The sequence below is a fragment of the Gymnodraco acuticeps genome, unplaced genomic scaffold (genome assembly GCF_902827175.1).
Source record: "Gymnodraco acuticeps unplaced genomic scaffold, fGymAcu1.1, whole genome shotgun sequence".
Classification (NCBI taxonomy): Eukaryota; Metazoa; Chordata; class Actinopteri; order Perciformes; family Bathydraconidae; genus Gymnodraco; species Gymnodraco acuticeps.
The window spans coordinates 4,209,690-4,232,383 of NW_022992265.1; the positions used below are offsets into that span (position 1 = coordinate 4,209,690).

The 22,694-nt window shown below is 41.6% G+C and overlaps 1 protein-coding gene across 1 annotated transcript in view; it reads left to right on the forward strand.

Annotated features, from left to right (window-relative positions):
* The window catches only part of tenm4 (teneurin transmembrane protein 4), a 174,909-nt gene that overhangs the window by 29,071 nt on the left and 123,144 nt on the right, over positions 1–22,694 (forward strand). Inside the window, 2 exon segments of the mRNA XM_034207004.1 lie at positions 16,144–16,430; positions 17,470–17,742. Coding sequence (XP_034062895.1) covers positions 16,208–16,430; positions 17,470–17,742 — 496 coding nt within the window. The 5' untranslated portion in view covers positions 16,144–16,207.

Genomic DNA, 22,694 nt, shown 5'->3' on the forward strand with positions numbered 1-22,694 from the left:
ATGTACTTTACACATCACTGAAAACACTGCATGAAAGGCATGGCTTTAAAGATGTTTTCAAAGATGCGCCATCGATCCGTGTGTTTCTTCTTAATTTTCCAATGAATTAGCAATGAAAGATATTGACTTGTTCCACATTTTAGAACATTTAAATAACAGAATGAGTGCATTTCAATCAGTTTAGCATCATAGTTGTACTATTACTTTTGTCGGTAACGGAGTAGTGTAACGCGCTACTTTTATAATTCAGTAATCACACTACACTTACTAACATTGCCCCGATACGCGTTACTTCGTTACTTACTAAAATCAGTCATAATCATCACACTGACAGACAAGAGGGGTTTCCGCTGCAGGTTTATATGTACGTAATCTGCGCGCGCGTCCACATCTCCACGTGCAGTGCTGCATAAACATGGCTGAGTCAGCGATAACTTTCGAGGGGTGGAGGTATGCCCATTATTTTGAGTTCGTCCGAAGAATAGACAGGAATGTGACGGTGAGGTGCAAACTGTGTCCAGGCCAGAAGCTGTTATTCACTGCTGTAAACACCACGTCAAACCTCAACACACACCTGCAAAGAACACATGCTAAGGTGAAGCTAATGCACACGCTATTTGTTGTTTGTTTATATCACGTAGTCTATTTTTCTTCTCTGTCTTCCGGTTGTTGCCTGTTTTGAATGACGAATACACACTACCGCCGCCTGCTGGTAAGGAGAGTTATTGCCACTCACGCATCGTACGCATCACGTTCGTACGTGCTCGGCTGAAGTCTTTGCGGTGTGTTCCAGTGCGACACATGGCAAGACGCAGGAGAACACGCCGATGCAACAGCGTGAGCAGAGATATACTGCGCAAAATACAGATAGCAGGAGACAGAGGACAGCCATGGTCAGATAGGAAAACATTGGAAACTGAACTAAAGAGAACATTTGAAACTTTACCAGTCTGCGTGATCTGCAGGGAGGGGCGGGCCGGCCCTGCGAGTAAAGTAACGAGTAAAGTAACAAATTACTTTATGTAAAGACTAACGAAGTAGTGTAATATATAACTTTTTTTAAAAGTAATATGTAATATGTAATATATAACACATTTTTAGTAACGACCCCATCTCTGAGCATGAGGCAGCGCAGGGAAGAAAGACGGGATTCTCTCCTGCTGTCAAGGAGAGGTGAAACTCCCTCCAATGAGGATATGAAGGAAACCCCTGCTTGTTTCCAAACTTGTTAAACACAGAGATGGTGTTAACATGCTTTGTTCCATCACTGTTGCACAACCCCCACCTCCACAGGCACACACACACACACACACACAACACACACACACACACACACACACACACACACACACACACACACACACACACACACACACACACACACACACACACACACACACACACACACACACACACACACACACACACACACACACACACACACACACACACACACACACACACACACCCCTCCTCCACTACCATATCCAAACACTCCCCCTTTAGAAGTTCAGTAAACCTGCAGAGTAACAGCAGAGGAAGCTTGGCCCTGATTTTCAGTGCATTGGAGGAGCCGGGGGGCCCAGGGGACACTCAGGTTACCAGCATCGAATCCTGCAGTATTAGCAGGGCACAGTGAAATAACAGCTTGCCATCTGGAACCTATGTTAAAGCTATCCGAGCCTCGCAGCGTTCAATCACACTGACCTCAATTAAGTGTTATTTGTTCAGTATTTTTATTCACCCCTTCCTTTGCCTCGAGATCTCTCTGTCTCTTGTCGAAATGTATGCTCTAACCCACTGTGTCAGATCCAGAGCGATGGCTAGATTGTTCTTCTTTTTTTTTTACCAGTTCCTCTGCTCCATATGAGACTCCCCATTAAACTTTAGCAAGTCCACCTCATGAGAGGTTTCGGGAGAGCACCTTTGAGTGCAAGGGAATAAAGGCTCGTCTTTGTGCTGGAGAGATGTTCTGTGGTATGCCGGGTTAAGAGTAGGTCGTTTTTTGTGAGGCTTCATGTTTATGACTCAATGGGGTCTTTTTTGACCCCACTTACATGGGACACAATGAGCACACGTGAGCACTGAGCAGGTCTTTCCTCTTTTGAACCTTGATGCTCATCACATTCTCCAGTTTAGAGAGACAATGCAACTTGTGAGCATGCCATTTATATTGAAAAGCAAATTAAAGGAAGAAAATGTCTTTTGAACCACTGGTAAAATAAAAAGGCAATGATGGAGTAGACTTTAATATTAAAGAGATCACTTTTCCTTTCCGTTATTGGCTTTTTGCGAAGCACTTGTATTCACATTTTCAAGACTTCAATTAAAAGTGATCAAATACGATTTTAAATCTCCATCAAAAATATATTAAAAAATGAACTTTTTAATAACTATCTTTTGAGAACCGTTCATGAATTGTATTTTATGGAAATATCATTCGCTGGATTTTATTGATTTTATTTTTTGGATTAATTTCTACTGCTCTGATATGAATTTAAAACGTTGCCCTGAGTACTCATGAATTGGTCTCAGTGGCTGCATTAGGCCTGTATTATTGCACTTTCTAATTTTAATGGCAGTTATTTCCCACTTAACTCCTCACAAATTGCGTGTGGTTGTGAGTGGCAGTCCTCTTTCAGCAATGGTTGGATTCCTAAAACGCGTGGCAGGTTTGAGATTTCTTCCTGTGGATGAATTTGAAATATTTTCAAATCGGGGTCTGATATTGTGATTTTTCTGCTTGTGGGGGTTTATTTAAAAATATATTTTAAAGGTGTGCAGCTCTGTTAGAAATGTGTTCATTGTTGCTTTTGTGATCAACCTTAGCTGACTATACGGTTTGATCTCTTCCATTCTGTGCATCAAGCAATTATGCATTATACATTTACATTTTTACATTGATTCAACCACCACTATTATGGCTAACTAATCATTCAGATTAATTTATGTTTTTTAGGCTTCAAAGATTTCATTGTGGTAGGGATAACTATTATTGTAGTGTTAGAAGTCTAAGGCCAAGAGAAAAATAAATGGAATAGACGGATCGTCCCCCATACCATTTTGTTAAAAAAAATTCGGAATCATTTTAACAGTGTCCGTCACTTGAGCCGCCGTCAAAGCATCTCAGCGTAGTCCAAGGAAATACGAGACTATAAGCCTCTCTCTTATCTGTATTTACCTTTTGTGATGAGTGAGCACTGGTCCAAATGTGCCTTGTGCTATTTGCCACGCTGTCAGCATGTCACCGTGCTGGTTGGGTGCCAGAGATGCCAAGGAGATACAGGCTGCACAACTGGCATTTTAAATCCTCTACTTAATATCCCCTGCTATCAGTGACGGGCATCAGCAGGAGAGTGTGCTTTTAATGGCCGTAGGGACACATCTTTGAGGAATTCCTAAACGGGTGGATTCTGCACATGCTGTGTCATTTCATAATACTTTCTGTTTGAAGCACAGGACAATGTTGTGAAAAAGAATCATTACATTAAATAAATATTAAAATATTAAGTTCCTCTTCTCAAAGTAGTCTGCATGAGATGAGCTACATCTTACAATAACTTCATATCAAAGAGAAGGGCACATTTCCTCTCAGCTTCCGTTGTGAGCATATACCAAATTCAGCCCTGAAAGCAGTTTACCCCTGTATCCATTTGGTTAATAGATCCATTAAGCAGCATGGCGTGAGTGGAGTGCGGCTGCTGTGTGGAGCGCAGGATGACGTGTTAATTCTGGTAATTTATTACCCTGGGTGTCGCTGGGCGAGGAGCTCCTGACAGATCCTGTCTCCCTGGGATTGTCCTCAGCCAGCCTTCTATGGGCATCGCCTGCTTAGCAGTGACTCCAGCATTCAGTGCTCACATCCGCTGATGCAAGTATGATGTAAAACCCTTAGTACAGGAAAACAACAGTGAGGATGTGCATGTGTGGCATTATATGAGAGTGGCAGTCTTTGAAGGTAGGCAGCTAAAAGCACACCTGTGGAGAGGGAGGTTGTAATCAAATATCCCTCCACCCACCCCGTCCAGTGTTATGGGCACTTGCTGGCTCTCATATGGTTTTTATTTATGGAAGTATCCTTTTCTGTCTAGGGCCGGGCCCTGATTAGATCATGGATGCTGATTGTGGCCTAGAGCTGTGGTGATCAATCCAAATTTACTTGGAGAATTACATTTATACAACAGAGGATGCAATGCCCTGCCCTGTTGGATGAAAGGGCATTTCCCTCTTATGAATCAACAATAAAGATGACAGGGTCAAAGCAATGACACGTATCTTTGATTTTGTGCCATGGTGTGTTTTCACAACACGTTACATGGAGCTTTCCTGGGGGAGTCAAAGCTGCATTAAAAACTGATAGTCGATAAGCCGAAAAAATAAATTGCACAGGCGTATTTCGTGCATAACCTCAGCACTGTCTCATGTTTAGCCATTGAGATCAGAGAGTGCAGACCTCTGGTGCCTTAGAGGCAGAGGGAAGGGATTGAGCAGGTCAACACAGCACTGCCAAGCTACCCGTCAGCCATTTCATGTCATAATCAGTTAGGGGGAAACCAGCAAACACCCACTCTTAGATCCTTGAAAAAAATCCTCTCAGGAATCTTTTCTGTACTGAAGCACTAAAAGGATGGCAACATTCATTTCAATCTTAATGTTTTACGAAGGGGCTTTTTATTTTTCTATAAATGTGATGCTGTAATGCTCAGCTCTAGAAAACAGGCTGTGTGTGTTTACAGCAGCCCACTGCAGCAGCCACGCCTTCTAGACAGAGCATCTTAACAGCCGGAGCTGCCATGCAGTGGATGATGAAGCTACAGAGTGATTAGCCCCACCCAGAGGCTGCTGAGATGGGAGATGTGGGAGGTGTGTGCTTGTCAAAGCGGGGCTTGCGGAGATGACTCCTTTAGGCACTTAGAATAAGATCATTACCATGCAGGAACCCTCCGTCTGGCTTTGCTGCATGTGCTGATTTGTAACTGTTGATATTGAAGAGCCACTGGTTTTATTGTCTCTAACAGCAGAGTTGTGCATCACATGGTTTTCATGTTCACATCCTCTAAGGTTATTTGATTCATTTGAAAAGCATAGCCGAGATCACTATTATTGCTGTTTTCTGGAAACGTAATTAGTCCAGTTCATGTGATTGATTGATGCTTATAGTTGAAACGAATACCGGTCTTTCCACTGTTCAATAGTTTTCTTTGATCAAGGGGAAAATAAACAAATCCACACATTGCTCAGCAGGTTTTAGTGTAATTGCAATAGTTACTACTTGATGTGAGGGTTGCCAAACAAGGATGTATAAGAGAAAGAAAGATACAAGGAAATGGCTAGTTTTATACTGAGTTAGGAACTCCTGCCCAAGGCGGTGGTGATTGAACATCGGAAGACCTCCCTGGGTCTGTGATGTTTTCATTGTACCGCCGTACTCTGCACCTACAGTATACAAGTTACGTATCATGCGGAAATCTCAGCACCCCCATTGTTAGTGAATTGTAATTGGTATCCGAGAAGTAGGACACTACTATCTTGCAGTCTTACAGTTTCCACTGCAGAAACACAGTGGCCAAGTATTGCCTTTGTCTTCATAACCTGGCACGCAGGGAAAGAAGCTGAGTGGGGGATTTCCATGGAGCAGCTTGGTGGTGGGATTCATGGAAGAACAGAGTGCTTTCTGTGATCTGATTACAAGTGAAAAACACTGAATAAAGCTGTGACTGCACTTACAAGGTTTTGACGAAACACTCATATCCAATATGTTGGGGGAATTGAAGGATGCATGGGAATGTATGTTGTACCTCATAAATTACAGACTTCATCTGTAGTCAGTTCTTGATTGCATATTAGGCAGGGAGGTGAAATCCAAACAGAAGTGGTCCCTTGAGACCCATGTAAAGCAAATGTTGATGCCGTGAGTTAACTGAGATCTGACTTGCCTTGGTTCAAACCCTTCCTGGATTAACTGTGTTTTTTTGTTATTTTTCTGTCTTTTATTATAGCTTGTAATAATGTGTTGAGGACAGGGATTAGCACCATCTGTGGTTTGGATTTATTTCTGTATTCCTTGGACAGATGAATGTTTACCACATATTTAATAAGTAAATACATTTATTTAAAAATAATGAGTTTTAGAGAATTTGTTCTCACTGTTGCATTATTTACAAAAGATGTATGTTTGCATCTATAACTGTGTGATAACATCAGTGACTCATTTTCTATTGGAGTTTCCTAGAAACTGCAGGCATTTCTTATGTCAATTTTAGAATTTGAATACAATGAAAATATCACGAGTCACCTGCTTTCATTTCTGTACCTTTATCACTCCTCAGAGTTGTTTTTAAATTACCAAGGCAGCCTTTTTTTAGGGTTGACTGGAAAACTAATAAAGTGCTGGGGGAGAAACAATAAACATTAGCTTTCCCCTCATTTTGCATCCTCCGTTAAGTGGCAACATCAATTGCATGGATACTTGAGGACAATACAAAACAGGTCCGCACAATACAACCAGTTATGTTATAATGAGACCAAGGCAAGGGCCATTTGTTAAGCCGCTGGTATATGAAGCACCAGAAAGGTGAAAGAGGTTTTTTAAGATGCTAAGACAAATGCAATCGGCAACATTACATTAAAATACAATGTGCATTATGAACCCGGGAAATACATTAATGGCCAACATAAGGCTTTGTTAGAGTTATCTGTGCAAAATATGAATTTTAACTTAAACCAGTAGCTACAATATTGGACAAGTATACACATTGTGTTTACAATAAGAGCAGTTATGGTTATTTGACCATTTGCTACAATTGAAAAGCTCTCGAAAATAAGTTCCTCAGTTGATCTAACATTCAACTGAAAAGTACTCAAGTTGTTCAGTGTTAACTAAAAGTCAAATGAAGGTAGCGCTCAGCTAAAGCACTCCAAAAACATGAATGAACTATTTGCTTGAATATTGTTAAGATGTCTAGGTCATTCATTCAAAAATAATGTTCCCTGCCACTGTACTAAAATAGTAAAGGACCACAAGTGTAGCTCTAGGAAATAAATAAAGAACATAAACAGTGAAAAGCAATATTTGTGCTGTCATGGCATTGGCTCTAAATAATGTTATTTTCAGGTTTTATCCTCACCAACCCACACTTAGAGGTTATGATATTATACCTAACTCTTTTGGTGAAAGGATATATAATTTTGTATTTGCAAAGATACTGAGATATGATTCTCTGTTATTTCTGCCTGCACCTTAAATACAGCGGTTGCAAATGGATGGTTGGACCTGTCCGTGTTACAGACCTTGCTGTCTGCACTTTCAGGGACGATACCTTGGTAGAGGGAAGTTCATGGAAAACTGTAGACACCAAGCTCTAGCAGGGGTTTTCAAAGTGTGGGAAGGTGAGCCTCCCCTCAGAGAACATAAGAACAGCCGCGCCCCCCCTCCCAAATTATTATTATTATTATTGTTGTTGTTGCTATAATGCAGGGGTATTATTATTCAGTGGAATGCCCTTACCTACTGGCCTAGTTAAATCTAAAAGTGGTTACTTTTTTTTGGCTGGGCAGTGTAGTTTTACACACCGTCTTATTTGACTTTCTCAGGACTTAAATTGTTTTTTGGGGGCAGACCCCCTCAAAGAAAAAAATGTATTTACACACGTAAGGTCATCATCTTACAGTTTTTCTCGATTGCTAACACACTAAAATTCTACATAAAGCACAATTATTTTAACTGACACTCAAAGAGCAAAACATCGGCTCAAATCTCCAAAACTCTAAACACGTTTTCAGCTTTTCACACCATTTGCAAATCAACATGGCACTTTGTGCAAACCTCTGCACACGTTTCTCCACGTAAGACAGGAATCTGACATAAAGTCACGTGTTAGTAGGTTTAAAACACTGATATTCAAAATGCCTCACACATGGACCAATGATCGAGAAAAACGTTCCACCTGACCAAACACCTGATAGCATAATTGTTGGCTCATCAATCAGGATGTTAGCACCATAAAAAGACCACAGGTGAGTACTTTCTTACAGCAACAATGGAAGCCAACATGGAAGCAAGAGCCAGAGGAAGAGGAAGAGCTGGGCTGAGAGTGAGAGGAGGAGGAAGAGGTGGGGTGAGAGTTAGAGGAGGAAGAATGAGAGGTAGAGGTAGAGCGGGAGGGAAAGGACGTGGACAAAGAAGAATACTCTCATGATATATCAGTGCTTATATCTATTGTGTGAAACGTATTTACTTCATTACTGTAATTGAATTGTTGGCATGTTGCATACTATAACTGTACAAAGATCCTGCACAATGTACTGTGGTAAACTCACTTTTATGCAATACACACACTGACAGTCCACTATATCTTTGCTGTTTATCTGAAGGACTGAGAAACAAAGAGGTGGAAGGCTAAGGATGTCCAATGAGGCAGGAAGCAGCAGTTACAAACTGGGTTTTGGAAAACAATGCCATCACACTTAGAGAGATCCGAAGCATAGTAACTATGTGCTGAGATGCATGTTGCACAGTGTTATCTTTGAATAAAATGTGATTTTTTTCAACAACTCATTTGTATTTCTTCATTTACTGTATTTCTGTAAACTCAAGCAATTCATAACAGATGAAAGTGCTTTAGATGATGCTCAGCAGTGTGTAGCTGGGTGGTCAAACAATCTAGTATTATGAATGAAGTGTGTTATATTTGGTGCTAAAGTTTGCATTAGGAAAGTGTTTATGTAGTTTTGAGGGCAGTTCTTCATTTAGCAGGAAAAATGAGGTGTTTTGCACTTTGGGTGTCTGGTTTTGTGAATTGTGTTTAGTGTTCTGAGAAACAGCAATTAAAAAAAAAATTGGCAATCGAGAAAAACTGTAACAGTTTGTTATGCTCATCGAGTCATCCGTGAGCAGAGCATCAAGTTGGCATGGCTATTACGATTACCATCTTGATCAGCAAAACACATCACAAACTTATTAAGATCTAAAGCTTTAGTGCGTTTTGATTCAATGCTGAGTGCAGCCAAACTTGACAGTCTCTTCTCATCATCATTGTAGACCGCAAATACCTCATTCCTTCCGTCTACTTGGGTCCGAATGCTTCTTGTTTTGCGCCGTCCCGTTGCACCAGGGCTGGGGGGAGGGGTTACAAGGCTCGCGTCTTGTGCTGCATTCACTTGCACTCGGACATTAGGGATTTTCTCTCATAAATGTCCGATGAGCAACAACTTTGATTTCAAAACAAACCTGCCAACTGGGGTGGCAAGGCTATTTTTAGGGTGGCAGGTAGATCTGCCCCTGCTTGACCGGTACTTGCTTTTGATCAAAGTCAATGCGGAAAACCCGCACTCACACAGGTAGGCGGAGGTGAAGGGAATGAGCACTTTTACAGCCTTTTTGGCAAGGTGGGGGAACTCGGTCTCCACAGACAGCCAAAAGTGTGCAAGTGACGTTTTCTGCCATTCGCTGTCTCCTCTCTCACTTTAGGTAACTTCACTAAAAATCAATCCATGTTGCCGCTCGCATTAAAGTTAGCTGAAGTTAACTGAAATTCTCGTTATTTTTTTCTCACGCTGCTCCACCCCTGAAGCGCCCCCGGGGGGGCGCGCCTAACCCCCTAACCTCCTAACCCCCTAATCGCACCAGGAGCGTCTGCGCCGCGCTGCGACCTCCTCCTGCGACCTCCTCCTGCGACCTCCTCCTGCGTCCTAACCCACCAGGCGCGTTTCAAAACGTTGCGGAAGCGGAGCGTCGTGTGTGCAGCCTCGCAGTTGTTGGATGAACATTCCACTTCCTGCCTGCGCCGCGTCAAAAATAGGATTCATCCTATATTTTAGAAATTCCTTGCGGCGAGGAGCTTCTGGGAGGCTTCGAGCCGCGGCGCAGCGCGGCGCAGCGTGTCTGGTGGAATAGCACCCATTGACTAGAGTGGCCGCGATTGCTAAAAACGCCGCAGCGCAACGCAGCGCAGACGCTCCTGGTGGGATTAGGGGGTAATCCCACCAGGAGCGTCTGCGCTGCGTTGCGCTGCGGCTGCGGCGTTTTTTAGCGATCGCGGCCACTCTAGTCAATGGGTGCTATTCCACCAGACACGCTGCGCCGCGGCTCGAAGCGTCCCAGAAGCTCCTCGCCGCAAGGAATTTCTAAAATATAGGATGAATCCTATTTTTTACGCGGCGCAGCGCGGCGCAGGCAGGAAGTGGAATGTTCATCCAACAACTGCGAGGCTGTACACACGACGCTCCGCTTCCGCAACGTTTTGAAACGCGCCTGGTGGGTTAGGACGCAGGAGGAGGACGCAGGAGGAGGTCGCAGCGCGGCGCAGCCGCAGCGCAGACGCTCCTGGTGCGATTAGGGGGTCAGACTTTAAAAATCGCTGCTCTATAGATTATTCAGATAAATGGGGACATTATACTCTGGAAAGATGTATCTTTTATTTATTTATTAAATGATTTAATTCTGTGAGCACTAGAACATATATTCCATCCACGTCCTCCATTGTATTAAGGGAAGTGAAATAATTTTTAAAGGCATGATATGTCTGAAAACCTGCCATATAAAACACTATTTACATACAGTGAGACAATGTTTTTTGTAATTCCAGTGAACCATTCCTCTGGGATCAGGAAAAGCATGTAACGTTTTGTTGTTGTTGTTGTTCAGAGCATCATTTATTTGCAGCAGTTCAGTCCTATGAAGCCTCCTCAGGCTACGGCTGCTAACCTAGACATTTGTAACAGCAGGTTTGGCAGTAGCAAGTTTACAGTAAGTTGATTATTGCTTAGCTTTTTTTAGGTTTAGTCGCCGCAGGCCCAACTATACATTAAGCTTGGGTCTCGTCTTTGTAGGATAATGAGCGTTAATAGTAGACTAATGAGAGACAGGTCAACGCTAGCATGACCCGTGTACTCAGCAGCCATGCTTGGGAACCAAGGCACTTAACTAGTAAAGAAGTGCTCTAAATCCTGCATCAACATTCATTTGTTGTCTCAGTTGTTCCTCAGGACTAGTGAAAATAATGAGACCAGATGACTTATTTCCATTTATCCTGTTTACGACATTTCTTCACATGGTAGCCTTCATCTCAACCTATTATGCGGTGTCAAGTCAGCAAAACACACACATTATGTCATTGTGGTTTAGCAGCAATAATGATAAGTGGACATTTCAGCCTGACATAGCACCGCTAACATTTTTGCTGTATTTGGCCAAGGTCAGGATAGCACATCAATGCGGAAAGTGAATAAATAGACTGCTTCTCACTGTTCTTTACGGGCCGTGTTTAAAGGCATTATTCCAGGGCCTGCTCCCTCTGTCAGGACTAAACCTTGAATCGCTCAGAGTGATTAGTAGCAGGGAGCGTGCTGCAGCAGCAGTCCCAGGCTACTTTTGTTTATGTTAAGGCTTTTACGCATTCTGTTTAACTCGCTGGCTGGGCTCGCTTTTGATCCCGGAAGGAGGCGGCAGCTGAGATCCCCCCCTTACCCAAACAATACTCCCCCCTCCTCTCCCCTGCATACATTAGTACTACAGAATTCAGATCTATTTGGCAAGCTGTTCAGTCCCCCCCCCACCCCCTCTACCCAAGTCCTTTTCCCTCGGTTGAAAACACACCTTTCTGTTGGCCGAGGACTCTTTTCTTTAGAGCCCAGGCATGTGAAAGATTTCTAGAAAGGAAGTAAGTGGTGCCTGTATGGAGCTCTCCTTGCTCTCAATGGACCCTGTAGACAATGTTCTTGATATTTGCCCAAACGTCCTCCTGATGCTGCTTTTGTGTGTGGATGTTTGTCTACTGAATTGCGAGCTAACTGTCATTAATCCTTTTACTACGTGACAAGGTTAGATAAAACAAAAAAAAGGAAATGTAGCAAACCAATCACACATTTCAAAATGTTTTTCATCTATTTACTTTTACATTTTTGCTACATTTTAAATTGGGATTGTGGTTGGATTTACTCAATCATTTTCCCATTTATATTTTTATTAACATTGATGCTAAATTACAATTGTAGGTATGTCTCATTAACTGAAAAGCTATAATCCTCCAAAATATATTCAGCTCATGCACTGTGTATCAGCAGTCGTTTGTCTAAAAATGTCATCACTAATCAGCCACACATTATGTCTCAATCTTAGTGATAGTAATTAGTAATAATACTAAGTAATTAAGTGATTTCACAGACAAGTAATCTGTAATCATTTTAGATTATACTCCAAGGGATTTGCCAGACATTGTGCACAAGTGTTACTTTTCTGTTCTCTGTGTTGCCCATGAATGTCAGTTGGCGTTTAGTCTTGGATTTTGCATGGGAAATCTGACATGTAAAGAGCAGCAAGCGGTTCATTATCATGGAAAGCAGGGCTGTGTGCAGATTGAAGGCCAGATTTATATGCAGCAGCACTGAATAGCGGTTCTCAGCACAGTGCTAATTGTTTGATGGATAGTACAGAGCCATTTGCATTTATATTGTACCCCGTACGCCTCCCACATATTTAGATCCCATTTTTAACCAACTCCTGACACTGGAGCAACGGTCACAACGATATGCCCAGCACAAACCTGAAAGACTGTTTAACAGAGGCCGCCGCCCTCACTGCGGGTGGGTTGTTTTATGGGTTGGTGAAGATACACAATTATCATTCTACCAACATTTGTATGGATTTAAAGGTGCATTATTTAGATATATTTGTTTCCAGGTAATTAAGAATCCAAAACTAATTCAACACAATCATAAAACACCCAGTTTTACACAGGGGTGTGTGTGGATAGACTTCATACTAACAGGTGCACTTCATTTCAAGCACATATAATATAACTGAATTGTCTTTCATCGCAATTGGAATATCTTTGTTTTGTTTAATGTCAGATAAAATAATTTCAAGATGAAACCTTGGCCTCTGGGAAGTCATAAAAAGCGTTAATAACTACCTTTTTTCTTGAGTTACCCTACTGATTGATAATTCAAATAAACCTTTGTTGCAGCTCTAAAAACTGTGCTTGTAAATGCTTTTAGTGTGTGTTTATGAGCCGCACCACTGTTAGACTGCTAAGATCTATAGTGAGTGAACAAAAGATAAAACATTTGCACCACATTGTCACAACAGTAAAAAACGATGCAAATAATAGCCCAAGTGTGTACAGTATGTGGATGAAGGCTGATGTTGTATATTCAACTACTGGCAGCATGTTTATGTTTTTCACTGCAGCAGCATAAGCTCCGCCTTCTGTCTGAGACTATTAAACTATTTTCAATCTATGATCATAGGCGGTAAAATCATGCACACAGCAGTTAACTGTCAGTAGCAGACACATGCCATGTTACTGATCATGCTGTCTGTAGCTATCTGACTATATGTGGTATACATTATGGTATTCTGTATGAACTGTACTGCACTCTCCTGTCATTGAAACTGACTGATCTGTGATGTCCTATTGAGAACATTGATCGGCTGACCATGTTTCTTTCTTTGTTGATGGATGCACCCTAAAGACAAAGATGGCGACTTCTATCATGGCCAACTTTTCTCATGTTATTCACACATTGACACTTAGACATTGTTGTCAGGTTGCATTTTTGTTGATGATGCTTTTCGTATTCATGAGGCTGCGGTCACTCCCTCCATATTTACATTTCAATACCCAACAAGGATCTTATGCAACGTGACTGTATCTGATGACACCAATTGACACTATTCATTATTCACTGCTCCCTGCATCACTTCCTTCCTCTGCAGAACCGCATCATGTTTTCTGCTTACAGCTGCTATACATTTGCTTTACAAGCGCGGACAAACCTGACTCTACCGTGGCCAATTGTAGACAATGCAGTTGAAAAATGTAGAGTGTGCACATGTTTTAGAGGGGAAAACAGTACATCCATCATTTATTTTGTCTATCCAGAAAGACCTCAATTGATTTTGGATCATTGTATAGATATGCAGTTGGCTTCCTTTTGGCACTCTGCAGCTCTACAAAAACGTTGTCTTTGAAATGAAAGCATGTGATGGTTATCTTAGTTTCAGAGATTTCAATCCATGACAGTCGTTTTTCACCGGTCTTTGTAAATAACTTTTTCCTCTGTGAATTTACCCTCATTAACCTTCCTCTTCCGTATGTAACGCTGCTTCTCTTAGTCCCTTGTGTCTCACTATGAGATAATAACACTTTAAAAATAGTCCTCTTATCATGTCTTACTGTTTAGACATCTTCTGTTTATTATCTTCTCGTGCCAGTATATCAAACTATTACAACGGTGGCATTTTCTCTTTGTTTGGCTCCTTCTCCCAGGATTTAGACCTTGACAGATGAACAAGTAAAACAGCTTTTCTCTCTGGCGCTGAAACACAATGATAATGCCAGATGTAGCCTATTTAAAAAAAGAACAACGCGGTTACATTTTACAGTATGCTTTGTGTGACAGCCTGACAGGTGCACTTAAGGTGGAAACGTTTTGAGGAACATTTGCATCCCACATCATCTGTCATTGGGTAAGGCCTGTTGTTATTTTCTTATTTGATAAAACTCCTCTGGGTTTCCCATGGCCTCAAAGGTACATCTCATTGCATACCAGCCGATTATTAATGAGGAGGAAGGGCTGTGCAAAGGAGTGAGATGGCCAAAGCCCTGAGCCTAGCGCTTTGGAAACAAAAACAATGCACTTTAAAGAACATTCTTGAAACTTTAGAAAGCTGCTTGTTCTACACACTCACATTTACATAGCAACAAGGATCTTGAGCAAAAAGGTAAAAATTAGCAACCCATACAAGCTGCATCTGAAATCTTGGGGGCAGCTGAAGTGCTCTTGCGGCTGCAGAGTGGAAGCACCCCCCCGCCCCCCCATGTGGTGAAGGCCCCAAGTCATTAATCACCAGGATCTTTTCAGCTGTCAATACAAACAAAAAGAAACCCCCAAACCCAACAATGGTGTCTTCATTGAGACGTTTTCTTTTAAAAGCAGGGGCAAATATAGTTCACTAGGGATTATTTGTTATTGTTCTGTCTGGCATACATCTCATACAGTATTCATAAAGAGCTTATATTGTGGAAAAATCCTTGTCTGAACAACATAGGCATACTGACAGTAACATCAGTAGTTCTCTTATCCACTGACTTATCCCATTTTGCTTATAGTGAAATACATTTTCAAGTATAGGAGCAAGTAATATGGAATCCTCCGGCATGAGCGATATGGTTCTCGGCTCACTATTGACGTTTCAATATGACATTGCATTAGGAAGAAGCAGGAACATGGATTATATTGCTATTTTTGGCACACTTATTCCATATGTTCTGCAATTGAGTTTCAAAATCAACAGGGACTAAGCTTTTAATCAAGTCTATATCCACATTGACATTTGCTAATCCAGTTCAATATCTTTTCACACATGTAGGAGTGAGACAAATACATTGTTGCGTTGTATTTCTGCTCTGGTACCCTTTCATCAGTTTTAACAGCTTTAAATAGATTAAGAGCAGTACGTTCGTGCATACATTTTACCTTGGGTTACATATGCCTAAATAGGTTATAAACTATATATATTCAAGCATAATTTTACTTCAATGTTTTGTCCTTCAAGGGAAGAAAATAAAGTATGAAAAATGAATGAATAAAATCTCTCCTCCCTCTATTGATCCTGTACTCGGTGTGCTATTTGACAGTTGTGGTTTTATGTTACAGATTTTAATCATCTCTGGCTCCGTCTAGTCCGAGATTTGTTTGGCCCCTCAGTTTGCAACTTGTGATTTGCAGCTTATAAACAACACAATTCATGGAAGGACACCTGCCAGTTTTTCAGATGCTGGAGGCCCGACGTTTCTATACAACACATAAAAGGGAATATTTGTAGGAGACTTGCACCGTAAACTTTATAGGTGCAAGATTTGTTGTGCTGTATTTTATTAAATCTAATCCTAGTGGTTCTCCGTGCTCCCCCTGTGTGTGCTGAGCCATGCATACATTGAGGTTGCAAATAAGCATTTGCATTTTATTCCACAGTTACACTTGTGCCTGTGGTCTGTGACTTCTACTTTTGTTTTAATACGTGATCTAGCATTATGCATATATAGGACCGTATTTGATATTAAAAATCAACACAGCTGTCAAGGATTTTTTATATATCAACTATCCTAATTCCCCTTTCTTTTTGCTTTTCCTCTACAGAATCACTCATACTAAACAGGCAGTCTAACCCCCATTTGATGTTGAAAATAGTGTGGAGGCAGCCATGGAAGTGAAGGAACGTAGACCCTACCGCTCGCTCACTGCCCGGCAGGACACAGAGCGCCGCTACACCAGCTCCTCTGCAGACAGCGAGGACGGAAAACCCAACCCCAAATCCTACAGCTCCAGCGAAACACTCAAGGCCTTCGACCATGACTCCAGGATGGCCTACGGGAGCCGTGTCAAGGAAATGGTTCATCACGAAGTGGACGAGTTCAGCCGGCAAGGTGGGTCTCAGCTGTGCCAATGTTATGAAATGCTTTAATGTCAATATAGGAGAATGTCATTTATATCAGTACACCTCATCCAGCAGTGCACAAAGACATAAAACGGGCCTTTTATTAGGTTATAGGCATGGTACTGCCTGGTCTCAATATATGCGTCATTGCTTTTTAATGAGGAGTCTCCCGGTAATTCACATTCAGTCGCTGTAGAGGCCACACCACATAGCTGGACTATTAACCGAGGTGGCCAGGAATTGAATTCACCATGCAAGTGTTAAAAACTGCATGGAAGACATGCAAACCTTAACCTGCTCCTACAGATGTATAATTGATCGTCAAAGTTCAAATCAGATGTGCTTGCACTCTCGAAGAAGCCTTGAATCGAACTGGAGCTCAAGTCTACATTTTATAACTAAATAAATGTGAGTATTTCCTGATAGACAGTTTCCTTAAAGTGGTGCACTGAAGGAAAGACAAAAAAATGCATTTTTCTTGTCTTGGATTTTATTTTCAGCAGTTACAGATCAAATCATCAAGGACTGCTTTGCAAGTCTCCTGACTTGCGTGGTAATCCTAATGACCTTAGTGGAAAACTCAGGAGAGGAAATGGAAGACAGATGTCTCAGTTTTCCAATACAAGATTTACATACATGAGAGATTGAAATTTGGTATTGGAACATTTTGTATTATGACAAAAGCCTAATGCAAAGCATCGACTGGATTTACTGAGCTCAAATGTTTAGGATATTGTAGAAACCAGACTCGTATCTTGCATCAGGACACTGACATGAACACATTTTACATTTGAGGTATGCTAATGATGCTGTATAGGTGCTTAACTGTAAATACTAAATGTACCTGCATCCTAATTTTCACGAGCATTGCTTGTGGAACCTTTGCCTTTTAATGATTACTGCACCTCTCAAGGGCAGGATATTGCTGTCATCTTTTTTTTCGGTAATGAATACAGTTCATTATGTTGAGTGATGCAGTTAGTAGCAGAATGAATTACCACTGCTTTGTGTTTATTGCTTTGCTGCAGGGGCAGACTTTTCCCTTCGGAACCTCGGCTTTGGAGAGGGCCTCCCGTCCCACGTAGCCACTTACAGGACTGACATGGGAATGCCGCACCGCGAGTACTCAGTCAGTGTGGGCTCAGACGCCGACACCGAGACGGACGGCATCATGTCGCCGGAGCACGCAGTCAGGCTATGGGGCCGCAGCACCACTAAGTCAGGCCGCAGCTCGTGCCTCTCCAGCAGGGCCAACTCTAATCTGACTCTCACTGACACTGAGCACGACAACACAGAAAACGGTAAGGCTCTTTTTTCTCATACTTTTTCTGCCAGTCCTTATCAGGCAAGCTCATTTTACTCTGTGTACTTTGCCATGTGGATTTGATTTTGATGTCTTAGTGGGATAAGGTTGTGAGTAGTACTTCATGCCATGTCTTTGAGAGAAAAAAAAGCTAGGCTGGTCTGGGTGGTACAGTCTAAATGATGATTTTGTTGGTTTGGATATTTTTTGTTTTTGACACTGCTCGACTAGATTATACAGCTTGAGTTGCATCTTTTCTTCCTTTGTTAATGTATTGGTGCGTTTTGACCCTCTGGAACAATTTCAGTCCCACCAAACTAAAGTTTTTAATTAAGCTTTTGTTTGTATTTTTAGAATTTGGCAAAAGACCAACATATTTAGGATTATTTTTATGGAAGAGAAAACAATTAACAGTGTTTCTGCACCGCCAGAAATGTTGAATAACTTTTCATCTGCCCTTCATCAATTCATTGTTTTCTTCTTTTGTGGCAGTGTGTGAATCACTGTATTATGTGTGGACTTAGATATGAAATGGTTTGGCAGGTTTCTTGGTGAAATCAGTGCCAAGACTTGGGAAGTCAAATGAATTATTCTGTGGCCTGGTGTTTCCCCCTGCGGCCGGATGAGCCTGTGTGTTTGCTCAGAAGGTCACTAGAGCTCAGGGAATATGTAGCTATGAAACACAGCAAGTGCCGAAATATGCCAGAAAATAACAGCAGTTCCTCTTTCAAATTGTAGATCACTGTGCTATAATGTCATGATATTGCATGAAATGCTCTTGGAAGCAGACATAGAATTCGGACACCCAGCTCAGTCGCAGAAGTGCTCACAGTATTTATTGGTAGCTCAGTAACAACTTATTAATTTCTTGGATATTGTATACACAGAACAAACATCCTTTGAATCCAGTTCTGTGTGGAGGCACTACCTTACCTCACACCCTTTTTGTGTCCATAATTCCATCTCATTGCTGCAAATACCTGCATTTTTGCCAAGATGGCTTCTTTTCCTGTATTTTGATCAGAAGGTGCTATGTGATGGAATTTGGTTCCTTTTTCACATGCAGAGTTTAACACAAAACTAAATCATTCATTTTAACTGGCAGATTTATGATACTGTTCCCAGGACACTTCACAGATAGAGGAACTCATCACGGGGCTAGCGGCCGGCAACATTCTAAATGCCCCTGCACAGCCTTGGCGAGAACCTTGTGAATAGTTTTGCATTTCAGAGTGTGTCACATTATGTATTAGCTCCTTATTATAACTGGCAGAAATTACTCTTGGAAGTGGAACCTATTTGCCCGAAATGACTCAGGGAGAGAACCTGGCCTCCCTCTGCTTGATCATATGAGATGCTAGAGGACTTAAAATGTGGCTGTACTGTACATAATTAACGAGAATCTCCTTGGATGGCTGTTTAGGGCTTGGTTCGCTGGAATGTATTCCACCCGTTGCTGCAGCATCATGCTTCATCTGCGAGACGCAATCGAGATTCTAAGTAGCTTTTTATTCAACTCACCCAAGCAGAAAGAGCACTTGTATTCAGCATTTAATTTAGTAATGCCTGATAACATACAATTTATATATGACAAGTTAATTAAAATCCATCAAGCAGGCCTTGCTGTGCTTGTGTGTGCTTTAATCTCTTTAAATCAACAAACCATTTACTCTGCTTTAATGTGTTCAAGCCGCCGGGCAGTTCTCCCCCTCTTCACATGTGACTTACTTGACCCTGGTTTTAATGCATGCAAATAAGCGATTGCGATTTCAGAAACATTTTCTTAAGCTCAAATGATTCTGAGGCAGGATGCTGATGACAAGGTATACTCAGATTCATTGCAGCTGTGATGTGATAATACAATTATGTATTTTGTGTTCAACCTACTTCATTAAGGGTAGTGACTGATCACTTACATTTTTTTTGTTTTGAGTTTTGTAATTACGCAATTATGTGCGGGGGATTGTTAATGCGTGTACATGTGTGTCATGTCAACATGGCTAATAGATTTGCAGGCTACGCGGATGTCCTGTCTATAAAGAAAAATACATTACAAAATCTATTAAAAATGCAAATAAATAAATAAAATAAATGTATTTGATAATAATAATAATAATAATAATAATAATAATAATTTGCATTTTATTAGTCCTGCTGGGGAAGATTGATTTTTACTCTGTTGGTCTTTTTCACAATTGTTACACACATACCTGAATAACATGCCTACAAAGCACCATGAGACATGCATTAATGTAGAGAGATGTCAGAGTGATGGTGCTGTATCACAGTGCCCAGAACAGTTAAGGTGGTTGCCTTGCTCAAGGGCACCTCGGCATCGCCAATAAAGTGGATTTGCACCTTCCCAGTCCCCGCCCTCTACCGACTGCATAGTGCCATATTTGAACCGGCTCCCCTCCAATTCTTAACCCCCCACAAGAGACTGATACCACCACTTGTGTATGGGCTGGTTAGCGTTTAAAGTGCATTCATGCAGTGTGTACAGGTATGCGTGTCTTCTAATCAGCATGCCTCTAGTCCCTGGGGAGCCCCTCCAGGACCTCTCCAGCAGCGATGACTGCTGAGTCACTGCACATCCTACTGAGGCTGAGCAGCCCAACACGCTGCGTTTGGGAGAAGACTGCTGCTCTCGGGTTTTACCCTTATACATCTTATCCAGATGTGTGCTCTAATCCCAACCTTCCCCCTCTGCCATGGATAGAAGATTACGTTTCTGTAACCATAAGAACGGACACAGCAGATAGCCAGGATAGCCTGCTGAGTGACTGTTGTTGTTCATGTGTTCCATAACCTGCGGAGAAAAATAATGTGTCACAGGTCTACACAGTTCCTGTTGATGGAAAAGTGATTGTGTGACTGACACGGCTATTTTTCTACAAACAAAAAGGTAATTTATGGTGGCCCTGAAGTGCAAGACACCACAGCATTTCAGAAAACACCACAGCATTTCAGAAAACACCACAGCATTTCAGAAAACGCCACAGCATTTCAGAAAACACCACAGCATTTCAGAAAACACCACAGCATTTCACAAAACGATGCAGCATTTCACAAAACGATGCAGCATTTCACAAAACACCACAGCATTTCAGAAAACACCACAGCATTTCACAAAACGATGCAGCATTTCACAAAACGATGCAGCATTTCACAAAACGCCACAGCATTTCACATTGGACGGAAAGGGTATTCCTTTAGGGAGAACACTTCTTGTTTATGATTGGACAGAGCCAGCCAGAGAAGCACTGCTGTAATTGGTTGTTTTAGCTGCCAGTCAAGAAATGACGCTTCGTGATCGGTCAGCACCCGACAGCAACATGTCTTAGGTTTTTTGGCATCGCTCTAATCGCTCGAGTTTCACCGTGGATGTCAGATGTGTTTACTCCTGTCATTCAAACAAGACGCGCTGGAGAGGGGGCGGGGCGTGTCTCAAAGTAAATCCTATCGGAATCGGATCGATCAGGCTAAAACTAACCTGTAGCTGCTCCGTCCACACTCACAACAGCGTCATACAGACATAAATAAAGCAGCGACTGTATTCACCATGACATAGACAGTCTGTGGTTTGTACATGTTTAACTTTTGTCCAGTTTCTGAACAGATATGAGGAGCTGTGAGCTCTGAGTGTGTGCCTACAGCTAACGGCTGATGTGTTGGGTTGGGACCATAGACTGTGGTTGGGACAAGTTGCTGTCGGGTGCTGACCAATCACGAAGTGTCAGTTCTTGACTGGCAGCAAAAACAACCAATCACAGCAGTGCTTCTCTGGCTGGCTCTGTCCAATCACAAACAAGAAGTGTTCTCCCTAAAGGAATACCCTCTCCGTCCAATGTGAAATGCTGTGGTGTTTATTCTGTGGTGTTTTCTGAAATGCTGTTGTGTCTTGCACTTCAGGGCCACCGTAGTAATTAGTTCCAGTGGGCGGTTAGTTGTGTACTGGTTTGGCTTTTCCTTTTCCTACATCCTCCTGGGATATCTGTTCTAAATTGATTAAGGATATATAACTTATGTTTCAACCGTTGATCTCTATCTAAAGTGTGATTCCTGCATTCTCATATTATTCAGAGCAAAGTAGTTTTATTTTAATAAGTCTTTTTAAGAATACATTTTCTTTATGCCAATGAAAATCACACAGTGCGGGACTGTGATATTTAGTTTATGGAGTTAATGCTCATTACTCAAACACTGGTAGCTGTTCTGTAGGCATTGCTTCAGGGCACAGCCTTTAGCAACTCCAGTGAAAGAATCTTGTTAAAATGTCCTTACACAACCTTTCAGGTGCAGTTTGATTATCTGCAGTACTCAGAACTGCTGGAGGATTCTTTTGAGATCTCCACCCACTTCAGAATTCATCAAATCGGCTTTTATTTTTGTATAACTACTTGGAATTTTATGAAACAGCCTTGACATTCTGGCTTTACTTTAACTACAGTACAACAAAATCATCACTTTGGTAGCGGTATTACCATCAGTATTACTACTACTATGACTGTTATTATTATTAGTAGAATTGACCTGCTTTTTAAAGTGCTTTTATGTGCTTTTCAAACAGAATATGAAATAAAAACAGCCAATATTGCAATTTAAGAAGTCCCGAAGTTACCTCTTCATCACATCTGAAGTGTATAATGGTACATAACAAGCATATTGGCAATGTTTGAGTGCTGGACACAGATCCAGCTGTTTAGTCCTATTCAGAAATGTTTTCTGAAATGTCTTGCTCCTGCACTTTGACTGAGCTGAAGAGTTGGTATTAAAGTGGGTTGGATGTAACAAACCTACAAATGAAAATGTCCTATTTCATTTTGAGAAGTGGACCAATTTGATATTTTAGTTTTTGTATTTTACCTTTATTTTACCAGGATAGGTCTCATTGAGATAAAAAAAATCACCTTTTCAATAGAGTCCTGGCCCAAGATAGGTAGCAGCACA